General features: G+C 46.7%; 1 protein-coding gene across 5 annotated transcripts in view; it reads left to right on the forward strand.

Moving 5' to 3' along the window:
- The window catches only part of SEPSECS (Sep (O-phosphoserine) tRNA:Sec (selenocysteine) tRNA synthase), a 53,203-nt gene extending 42,170 nt beyond the window's left edge, over positions 1-11,033 (forward strand). The window contains exons 11-16 of one of the 5 annotated variants that reach the window (XR_002733845.3): positions 7,143-7,271; positions 7,355-7,576; positions 9,436-9,543; positions 9,717-9,847; positions 10,337-10,436; positions 10,672-11,026. Coding sequence is in view for 2 of the 5 variants with exons in the window: in XM_023223034.2 (XP_023078802.1) it covers positions 7,143-7,271; positions 7,355-7,370 (145 nt within the window). In the remaining 3 variants the exon portion in view is untranslated. Of the gene's footprint in view, positions 1-7,142; positions 7,272-7,354; positions 8,871-9,435; positions 9,848-10,336; positions 10,437-10,671 lie in introns of those variants that run through there. The other 4 variants (XR_002733843.3, XR_002733844.3, XM_023223034.2 and 1 more) reach the window with 4 other exon arrangements.
- Positions 11,034-11,960: the final 927 nt, after the last annotated feature.

Below are 11,960 nucleotides of genomic sequence, written 5' to 3' on the forward strand. Positions count from 1 at the left end.
TGTTGTATCTGTTTACTAATTTATCCAGAATCAAGCCGTTTCCCACCTACTCTGTAACCAACCAGTTCTGAACTCCCGGTCTGGATTATGACAGTACCCTTGGTTCCTCTGGTTCTACCCATGTCCCTTTACCATCTGTTCTCACAACCAGAGTGATCCTCTGGAAACATAGGTCCTGTCACTTGTCTGTTCAAACTCCTGCAGTAGCTCCCATGTCACTCAGAGAATAAGCCCAAGGCCTTGCTGTGTCCCATAAGGCCCCACAGCACTGGCCATAGTAACCACTCCCCCTTTATCTTTCTGAACCGACTCTTCATCCTTGCCCACTCCATTCCAACCAAACTGGCCATCTTGCTGTTCCTCAGACACTCCAGGCATGCTTTGCCTCAGAGCCTTGGCTCAAGCTAGTTCCTCTGTCTGGAAACATCTCTTAACCCAGATGCTTGGCTAACTCAATTCCTTCATACTGTTTACCAGAGTTCTCCCTTTTCAATGAGCTCTACCTTGACTACCCTTTTTAATACTGTAGCTGTCTCCCCTCCCCCTACTCCCACTTAACATTGTGTAAAAATGGTCTTAAAATGGAGGGTGGGGCCCGTAAGAATCATCTGGAGTTGTTAAAATGCAGGTTCAAATTCACTAGGTCTGGGGTGGGGCAGCATCTCTAGCAAATCCCTAGGGCGTGCCCACACTGCTGGGCCATGAGCACACAGAGGAGCAGAGGTCCGACATAGCATGTCATCTATGTACTTATTATGTTGTACTGTTTGTCTCTCCCTCTCTGGCTATAGCATAAATGCCACTGAAGCAGAATCTTTGTTTCGTTCACTTGTGTATCCCAAGCACCTAAACAGCACCTGGAACATGACAGACCCTCAAATATTTATTGCATGAATGATTCAATAGGTATTATTAAATATTTACGTAACTATGTATGAAATCCCGTCGTGTCTGATTGAAACTACTCAGTGGTTTTCCATCTCTCCTAGAATAGAGCTCTAAAAATTTTACTTGGGTGGTAGACACAAAGAGGTTCTGTTCAGATCTTGCGCAGAAAGACTACTACCCAGTTGCAAGGAGTGTGCTTAGCTGACAGCCTCCCTGCTATCAGCACCTTCAAGGTTAGCTCAAGCCTGTCTTTGAGCCCAAGTCATGGCCTTCAGCCAGTTTCTGAGCAAGGCCCAGATACAAGGACCCAGCCATTTCCACCCAGTGCAGCTCTGGAACTCCCTGCTGGACTGGCAGACACTTGGTTGGGTCTGCTTCACAGTCCGAGGGCACCCCCTGCCCTGGCCTGCTTCCCCTCTTTTCTTTTTCAGGTGTTACTCCCCAACAAACCTTTTGCTCTCCTAACTTTGCCTTAATATGTACCTCTCAGAGAATCCAGCCTTCGATACCCGTGGCCAACAGAATGACCTACACTCTTCTACACACCTTTCTACTCATTCTTCTCTCCCTTGCTCTAAACATGTCTGCTAAACCCGATCGCACCCACTTGGTACTATTCTAGTGACACCAATCCTCAGTAAAGTTCATTAGCCTCATGAATCTTTTCTGTGTTGGCTATCACAGATTATGCCATTGTTTTCATCTGGCAATTTTTTTTTTTTTTTTTTTTTTTTTTTTAGCTATTTTATGATTTTAAATACTACTATTTTGAGGAATGGTTCATGACTTAATGATTTAGCACACCTTTGGTAAGTGGTCATATGCCGTGAGAAGGTGAATCAGTTGTTCAGTGACCACCTTTCAGGAAGAGGTTTCTCCTGGGCACTACAGTGATCACAAAGTGAGAGGCCAGACTTCAACCCTGGCTCTGCCACTTAGTGGCCGAGTGATCTTGCATAATTTACTTTTGACTCATCAGTAAAATGGGGATAATATCTCACAGGATCGAAATAAAGATCAAATAGAAGAATCTATCATGTATAAAGTACTTAGCAAAAAGTCTCGTATATAGCAAGTGGTCTGATAGTAGCTGTTATTAAATGAATCTTATTTAAAATTATTAAATGATTGTTAAAAACAAAACAAAACTGGGAAAGATCTTCAATAAAATAGCACCATAAACAGTCTTTGGAAAATGTAGTTGTGTTTGTTGGCCTGATCTTTATTAAATCCTGTCAGTTCTGATAAAGAAAGAAAATTGAGCCTGGAACTCTCTTCAGAGCGCTTGGCATCAGTGGCCTTTTTGGAGGTGGCCACTCGCTCCCCTCCTCTTTTCTCCTGCCTGACTTGCACCGTTGGATTCATTTCTTTGTCTTAAGGCTTTTTCTCCTGTTAAATGCAGATGCCTCCGGAAATAGATAACTGCTATTTATCCTTATTACTTGGTGACATCTTACTTTGGATGTATTTATCAGATGTTTCCTTAAGAGTGGGCTTTTTGTTTAAAAAAAAAACACACACACACTTTTTATTATAGAAACTTTCAAGCATATGCCAAAAAATGTGATGACTCCTAGTATCCATTAATCAGCTTGGGCACATACCAAGTCCAATTTTGTTTCACCTATAGCACCAGCCAGTCCTCCCCTCTATCGCTTCAAGCAAATCTCATCATTTCTGGGTGTAGCTCACATTTCAATACATGTCACCAAAGGAAAGGACTAATTTTTGTTTTTTAAGTCACAATACCATTATCACACCTGAAAAATTTAACAATAATGTCTTGATGTCATAAAATATGCTGTCAGTTTCATTTCTGTAACGACCTTTCTTTTACCCTTTAGTCAGGATCCAAATAAGATCACCTAAGGGTAGATTTTAGTGGAAAAAGGGTAAAAGGAGGGAATCAGGAAGCATTAGGAACCAGTGGCAATCAGAGAAGTGCAGAGAGGGGAGATTGAAAGTACTTGAGACAGTGTTTGTTTGTTTGTTTTTAAACAGCTTTCCCCTGGGTTAATACTGGATTTACAGGAGGTGTTTATACCTGCACACAGGCTCCCAAAGATCTTTCAGGATGCTGGAGAAATTACAGTTTGACATGCTTCAGGTTTTCGCTGGTTATCATGAGAAATGGACTTGAGTCCACACTGGTGTGTAATAATTCACTTTCAATGCCAACTTTCCCAACGTGAGGCTTTAAGTTAGAACCCCAAATAGGATTAAGTCTGTAATACGCTGGTGGTGGGGTGGTAATCGTTGTAGCTATATAGAGCTAACTTTTATTCTAAAATGGGTTGAAGACAAAGCAAGCTATGCTGGGCTCCCACCAGCTAGGCTCAATGAGCCGAGAAGGCAGAGTGCCATCTCAAAACCAGCATTCAGAGCAAACGGGGGCAGAGAGGCACCCCCGGGGTGGAGCAGAGGAGCTGACTGTGGTGCTCCTGGTAGAAGAGTCCATCTGATGCGCTTCATGGATCACATGAGAGAGACGAAGGAGCTTTCTGGGAGAACTTGGAGCTTCTGACCAGATCAGAAGCTGAGAGAGATCTATTCCCACTCCTCCCTCCAAAAAACTTGGTCATGGGCAATAAGTGGGTCCTTTACACCACAGTGGCAGAAGGTATTTTTAGTTAGAAACCAAACCAAACCAAACCAAACCTCACCTTGGAGACGTTAACCTGGAAATGTAAGATCCAGAGTCCCTAGGAATCCATTGGTCTAATGAAATCCCCCATTTTAGCTTTCCCAGGTAATAAAACAGGTTCTAATAATGACAACCCAAAGCCACACAGCCCCTTCACGACAGCACTGAGGCAGGTTTCAGGCTGCAGCCAGCCACAGGCTCGTGACGGCCAGGGGCAGGTCTAAAGGAGGTAGAGAAACCTTTTGCAAGACAAAAAGTTTATCCAGAAAACGTTTTCCCCATTTTCAGATCAACTTTTCTTTTGTTTCCTTATAAAATTCATTGATTTCTTCAGTTTCCAGTGCCTCTCTCACCACATCCAGTTGATGTGCTGTTCTGTCCTTGCCTGGTGACTCAGACCTTCCTGTAGTGGGAGAGGTGGGGGTGGTGGCCGGCAGGAGCTTTTGAACAGTAATCCCTGCTAACTTTTCTTGAAGGCCAGTAAAAACACTCATCAGTTTTTATCTTCTAATGAAAAGCAAATGGACCTTTTAACATTAGAAAATTCAGCATTTTTGGGGTTTGCATTTATGATCATTGTCTATTTTCCATTTATTCCTATCTATTTGCAATAAGTGTATTTTAGGGCCAACTTGGTTTATGCTGTTCCCAGGGAAAAAAAAAAAGGAAAACCCACAACCAACCAAACTGCTTTATAGATCCATCCCCATGGAGCACAGAGCTTCCTAGGCATGAAATTGACTGACGCACACAGAGGCAGCAGGTGCGGGGCCACATGCCACTTGCTGCCTTTTTTTTAGTGTGTGTTTATAATCAGTAAATGGCTGTAGATGTTTAAATGGTTGCCTAATACTGATGGAGAGCGGATGCCATTATAACTTGAACTTGTATTGCCACGCAGATGGTGGAAATAAACATCCAATTCTGCACACAGTTTTGTTTGTTTCTCACTTTTAAAAGATCAGCTGAGTGTCAGGCATCCATGGTGCCAGCAGGGGGGCTGCGGCTGGGGGTGGGGAGCGATAGGAGAGCTGGGCTGCTGTCGGGTTCAGATTGGCTTTTGTGCTGACAGTCAAAAACAGCAGGCTCCCCTGTAAATGGGAGGGGGTTCATAGCAGCAGTGGACTCCACCCTGGAGTTACCAGGCAGCAGCTCCAAATACCCCTTCGCACACAATCAAAATGTGCCTCCACAAAACTCTGGGGCTCTGCTGCCTCTCACCCTTCTCCATCGTAGGATTCCAGCCCTAACCGTGCCTGCTGAACTCTTGCTACACCTTCTTTCCTTTCTCCCTTCTCTTTCTTAAACACCTTGAAAAATGGAGCTGGTTGGATGCAGGGGTGACAACACCTGATTCGGTTTCACCCTCCTAGCTTCCCCTGTCTGTCCCTCGAATGCCCATTGGTCTCCTACATCTTGTGGATATTTCTTGAACAAATGGTCAACCGATTGGTTCACACTCTAGAAATAACCAACAGGGTTTAATGATAGCCTAGTCCAGAAATATTTGTTTTAACAGATTTGGAATAATCATAGAAATGAATCTCTGTGAAATGTTGCAAATCAGTGAGCAGAAAAGAGCAGAGTGAATCTGGGGACAGGGAAGTCTTCCTAGTACGTTAAAATTGCCTTGTGGAGGAAGCGCACACCTTGGGAAGAAGCCCAAACCTGTGAATGCCCTGCAAGCCATTTCTCTGGGACAGTGACACTGGCCCCAAATGTAAATGTTTGATGAATCCATGCTTCAGGGTCAGAGAATACGCTCCACGGGGGAGCAAGGGGCACAGGGTTTATGACAAAGGCCATTCCCAACAGGCTTGGTCTGTTTTATTAATGAATCCTGCAAAAGCAAGGCAAAGCCCCCCACCTCCTCCAGCTGGCTTCTTTCCTTCATACCAGCCCTGTTTCTCTGAATCAAATAATGCAGTGATCCTTCCCATTTCTGTAGAGTGCTTTCTGGATTACAAAATGCTTTCATGTACATTATTTTGTTTTCATCTTCTGACAGTTTTAGGAGCCAGGCAGGGTGTGATGATTATCCTTATTTTGCAGTTAAGGCCCAGAGAAGTCTGGTGACTTCCATGGCTTGGCTTGTCTGGCGTCATTCCGAGGGTAAGGTCTGGAAACCCTGACGCTCACAGCTCTGACACCAGCCTTGGAGCTTTCTTGGAACATTAAAACATGGGGTAGCAGCCTTTGCTTTAGAGCGGGAGTGGTCAGCAAACTTTCTCTGTAAAGGGCCAGGCAGTAAATATTTTAGGCTTTGCTGGCCATACCATTTCTGTTGCAACTACTCGAAAGCAGCCACAATCTGTAAATGAATGGCCATAGCAGTGTCCCAATAAAACTTTATTTATGGACACTGACATTTGAAATTCATATAATTTTCATGAGTCGTGAAATATTCTTCTTTGGTTGCTTCCCCCCCCCCCCCCAAATCCTCTAAAAGTGTAAGAACTATTCTCAGCTCACGGGCCATGCAAAAATAGGCGGCTGGTTGGATCTCACTTGTGGGCTGTGGTTTGCCAACCCTCCTTTAGAGCTGGTTCTGCTGTTTATCAAGTGTGTAATCTTGGATAGGTTCCCTGGATAAACCTCAGTGTCCTCAGCTACAAGAGGGGAAAAGTAAGGAGGAGTTCCTCCGTCAGGGACTGGGGGACGCCATGGAATAACTGTGAAGTGTTTAGCATGATACTTGCGTAGATCGCTCTTGGGAGTGGGAGGTGTCATGATAAGATGATGCTGAGTCCCTTCAAGTTGTTTGTCCTCCCAAAATACACTGACAGGGGGGCTTGTCACTGTATAACAACCTCAGCCTTTTTTGCACTTATTGCTAGTGAGAAGTTGAGGGAAAATCCAACCATGCCAACAGGACAGAAATACTTTTTTTTTTTTTTTAAACTAAAGAAAAGCCTTTTTTAAAAATAGCAACTTATCAAGGACAAGAAATGCCCAAACTAAATGAGAGCAGGCTGCACATTGGAACTGCTGACATGAAGCCAGGGCAAGGTGCTTCCCCACTCTGGCCTCCGTTTCCTCCTCCGTATAATGAGAATTTTGGACTCGGTCCTCCCCCAGGTCAGTCCCCCTCTAACACTCTATCATGCCAGGTGATAACCAAAATATCTAGATCCAGAATTCATGTCTGCAAGGCTCTTACTATTGCTAGCAAGGCCCCTGCCACCAAGGGGAGATCACACATTTTCTAGATGTCCTTTTTTACCTCCGCACAGGGTCAGTGAGGCTTCCCTGTAGGTGAGGTCCTTGGGCAAGTCTACCTCTCTACACCTCAGTTTCCTCATCTGTGCAATGGGGATAATAACAATGGTCTCGACAGCACAGGGTTGAGAGGAAAATGAAATAGGATGCTAGGTGCAAAGCACATAGCATATGGGACAAGCACTTTGCCAAGGCCGATGAAGAACTCGGTGTTCTGCACGTCATTGGTGCCCGCCTCCATCCTCAGGTCCTCAAGAGACCCATGACGGTCTTCCCTTGATCTTGGCTTTTGTGTTGGTGATGGCGGTGAGGAATCATCTAGTAGCCAAGTAGAACCTTTTATTTTTGAGGACTAATGAGACTGTGAACTTTGCGCATCCTCCACTCCTAGCAGCCAGAAGACTCAGCCCAGGCCAGAGGTCATGGTCTGTGGGGCTCTGGTGGTCAGCAGAAGAGGCCAGGATAGAACGAGGTGGATGATGACTGCGAGCACAGCAAGCTGCAGAGGAGCAGGATCCAGGTAGGAGCCAGAGTCTGTCCACTCAGCATGTGTGAACCTGGCCTAGATTTGCCCAAATCCGGCTCCCTGCTCTCCCCTTTCAGAAGCAGAAGCTTGTGACTTGGCACCTGTTTCTGGAACCCACTATGGCCCAACCTTCTCAGAAGATTTTGCACCTTGAGCCAAAGAGGATGCAGGCCTCTTGGGACCCAAGAGGCTGAGTAGGGCTCCTGCCCTCCCTCTCCAGCCTGAAGTTTCCCATTCATCAGCTGGAACCTTCACACCTGCCCAGAGGACTGCTGACTCCCACTGACGGTGGCCACAAGGTGACAGCTTGTGTCCTGTGGGGGTAGATGGTGATAACCATCTGGTAACCAAGCAGATGAAGTCCTGGGGTGATGAAGTCCTAGGAAATAAAGAAGATTGGTCTTGTCCTTAGCCATCCTCACTCCCTTGGAGCAAGCCCCCAAAGTCCCTGCCACAGCAGGCCCTGGGCATGAAAGGGATGACTGATGACTGTCATTGTCTAGGACGGGTATGTCAAGGATGGAAGAGTGGCTCCTTCTGCCTTGCACCATCCCCCTCTCCTGAGCCAGCCTCCTTCCTGCCTTTTGACTCCCTCTCAGGCAGTAGTCACAGCCTTCTGGAGACAAAGCTGGCACAAATCACAGGTCAGCTGGCCTGCAGGGCAGTGGGAACCCCCAGGGCATGGGTGGAAAGGGTGGAGGCTGGCTGGACCATTTATCTATCTGTCTGAGATTTGCTGAGCACTGGCCAGACACTGCTCATTTCTTCTCAATATTTCCTCCTGTCCCTTAGAATCCTAACTTTAACGGGGAATAACGCTGCCCTTCCCAGGGGGAATAACACTAGCCTTCTCAGTAGGATGAGCTTCCTAGCTGATGTAACCATGCATTAAGGTTAGGCCAGTGAGATGTAAACTGAATTATTGTATAGAACTGCTAGAAATTTTCCCTAAAAGAAACGTGATATGCCTTTTTATGCCTTTTTGTTCCTGACACAGAATTCAAATGTGATGGCTGGAGCTTAAGCAGCCATCATGAACCATGAAGTAGCCACACTAAACCTGCTGTAGGAGCAAGGTGGAAGGAGTCAGGACCTCTGACGATGACAGTTTCACAAAACTTTTCCTGGGGTATACACCTCCAGACACCTCTTATTCCTGAGAGGCAGATAAACTGCTCCCTTTTAAAGCTACTGTTGTTTCGAGTTGATCTGTTACACATAGTCAAACCTGATCCAAACCCAAAAATAAAAGAAAAAGCAGAAAACCTGATCCAAACTGATTCAAGTCCGTGCTGTGTGACAGACACTCTTCGAGGTTGTGGTGACCCAGCAGTGAGGATAGGATGGTCCCCAGCACAGTGGCCATGGTGCCTGCCCTGTACAGCCACATTCTAGTGGAGAGAAAGCTATATATGAGGAAACAGTAATTCTGTGAAATAATCAGTGGCATGGAATAAAGAAAACAGGTGATATTGAGTGAGACACAGTTCTGAGACTGTCTCATGTATTAACTAATCTAATTTTCATATCAATTCTGTGAGGTGATATCATACCCATTTTACAGAGGAAAAAGGAGGCCCGGGGGGTGGGTAACATTGCGTGCATAAGGACACACGCCAATGAGCGGGGGTGGGTAGCACTGCCTGCATAAGGACACATGCCAGTGAGCAGAGGAAGCAGCATGTGACTCCCAGCACTCAACCTTCAGAGCTCACACTCGTAGCAGCTCCCCCAACTGCTTCCATAGCAGGGTAGAGAAAGGAACCACTTCTCAGGAACTATGGCCTGACCAGCGCTGGGGCCATTGACTCTGACCCAGTAGTCTTTTTTTTTTTTTTGAGACAGAGTCTGGCTCTGTTGCCCAGGCTGGAGAGAAGTGGCACAATCTCAGCTCACTGTAACCTCTGCCTCCCAGGTTCACGTGATTCTCCTGCCTCAGCCTCCCTAGTAGCTGGGACTACAGATGCATGACGCCACACCTGGCTAATTTTTGTATTTTTAGTAGAGACAGGGGTTCACCACGTTGGCCAGGCTGGTCTCAAACTCCTGACCTCAAGTGATCTGCCCGCCTTGGCCTCCCAAAGTGCTGGGATTACAAGCGTGAGCCGCTGTGCCTGACCGTATCCAGTAGTCTTTATAACAACACTATTCCCTTCAGGTGTGACCTTTTGACCATGATGATCCTGGGACATGAGACTTAGTGGTAGCTGTCCCCAAGAGCACGCCTGGCAAGAGTACCAGCTGGAAACTGCATGACCTTTCTGGGGTGAGGCACACGGCCTTTCTTCCATTGCCTTTTATTGGTAACAAGTAAGTCACAAAGGCTGACCCAGTCTCGGGAGGAGGGGACACAGACTCCCGCCTTTCTCAAAGAATGTATAGATTTGTTTAGAACCATCACATGAGTCAGACATGTTCTCAGTGATGGTCACTGGGTAGGGAGGCCCCTAGGAAGCAATTGGAACACAGACATGGTAGCTGGAGCTCAAGCAACCATCTTGGACCATGAGGACTCCATGGACAGACACCGGGAGCCAACAGCACTACACAGACAGTAGTGACTGTGCACAGTGAGTAGAATCTCAACCTGATGTGGGTGAGCCCTAGGAGCTGGGAGCTGAGGAGGCCTTGTGTTTCTCTGGGCATCAATAGCAGTGGTCAGTGCTGGCTGGGTCTCCTCCCTGTCTATGAGGGGGCTCTGTGAGCTGCTGACCACTGCAGCAGCTGACTTGGGAAGTACCAAGGGGCTGGTCCAGGGCAGATGTGCCCAGGCAGGTGGAGGTGTCTATGTGGGGCAGGGCCGGCCCTGGAGCTGCACTGGCCCCTAGGTAGGCCAGGTCAAGAGAGCTGGTGGGATCCTCAGTGGATTGCTTCTAACCATTGACATCTTAGGGAGGGAGGTTTTGAAGTCAACTTCCCTTTATAGGAACCGGCCCAATTGCAGGACAGCTTTCTGGAGGGTCCCAAAAGTTGTGGAATTGCCTGAGGTCTGGGGAGTATGAACCAGGGCAGGAGAAACTCAGGGACTTGCTCCAAAAGTCTTCCGATTTCTCCCACAGCCATCACCCCAACCACCACCTAGGAAACAGGAAACCACTCCCCCAAGAAGAGTCAACAGATGGTTCATGGAACAGCAAACATAGGAACACTTGCTATTCAGTAAGGGCCTAGGCTTTTCCTGTATTATCCTACATTATCTCCTTTCACCTTCACAACAGCTCTGCAAGAGAATATCACTATTCACCTTCTACAGAGGAGGAGACTGAAATTCAGAAAGATGAAGTCATGTGCCTAAGATCACATGACAAGTGGCAGGGACAAGCCTGAAAGCCAAACCTACCTGGCCGTGAATCTTACTTTCTTTTCTCTGCCCTATCCTAACTCTCACCTCTAGATACAGCACTGGGAGTTGGGCTTGGACACGCTCCAGGATCCTTGAGTGACAGCAGAAGTATGTCTGCGGCTGCCTCAGGCCATTCAAGAGTAAGCTCAGCTGGTTGCAGGACAAATCCTGTAGGACGGGAGCACTCTCAATGCTTGGAGGCCCCATGGGGATTCCACCAGACGCTGCCCAGACCATCGGCAGCTGGGACAGCTGGGGCCAGCCGCTGGGAAAATGACTGTGGAACCATTTCCCAGAGAAAAACAATGGAAAATGGGACTTATTAGTGGGGAAAAGTGAGGCGTATGGAAATAAAAGAAGGACTGGATTTTCCATACGAAGACTTCTCTCCCTCTCATTCTTCATCTTGCTCTGATTGTGAACAAAGCCCTGTCTTTTTCTAGGTTGAACAAATGGTTTGTCCTCAATGCTTTCTTGGGAACCCTTGGCCCAAAACTCACCTTGGATGAGACCTGAGAACACAGCGGCAGGGGAAAGGCTCTCGGCCCCGGGCATTTTTCCTTCTTAGAGACGAGAAGTGTGAGCACCCTCCATGTTAGCCTGGCTTGGACTGCAGAGGCGCCATAACAGAGCCACGCTCCACGAACATCTTCCTAAGTCCAAAATCCTCTGCAAACCTAAAGCTTAAGAAAATCTGACCTGACTCCAACTACGTGAGGCTCTTTCTAGTCTTTGTTTATCTCACAATTGTGTGAATATACATACATTTTTGCTGCAGAAATGCCAATGTGTGTTTGTGTACAGGAGGCTGCCCCCATGTGGGTACTGTGCCCCACAGGACCCTCCTTAAAAATCCCCAGATTCTGAATATGGAAAACACCTGGTCCCAAGAGGATCAGACCAGGAATTGTGAATCCATATCAGAAAAATGCATATTCTTCTTGTCCTTCTCTCATTCTTTGTCCTTTTTCTCTCTTTTCTCTCCCTTTTCACTCCTCCTATCTTTTGAAACATTCTGCTTCTTTACCTTCCCTCTCTGCTTTTCATCTTCGTAGTTTTTGTGGTTGCTGTTTGTTTTTTGAGACAGAGTCTAGCTATGTCACTCAGGCTGGGGTGCAGTGATGCAATCATAGCTCACTGTAACCTTGAACTCCTGGGCTCAAGCAATCCTCCCTTCTCAGCCTCCCAAGTAGCTGAGACTGTAGATGCATGCCACTACAACTGGCTTATTTTTTTTACTTTTTGCACAGATGGGGTCTTGCTTTGTTGCACAGGCTGGTCTTGAACACCTGGTCTCAAGATGTCCTTCCACTTTGGCCTCCCAAAATGTTGGAATTACA

The sequence above is a fragment of the Piliocolobus tephrosceles genome, chromosome 3 (genome assembly GCF_002776525.5).
Source record: "Piliocolobus tephrosceles isolate RC106 chromosome 3, ASM277652v3, whole genome shotgun sequence".
Lineage (NCBI taxonomy): Eukaryota > Metazoa > Chordata > Mammalia > Primates > Cercopithecidae > Piliocolobus > Piliocolobus tephrosceles.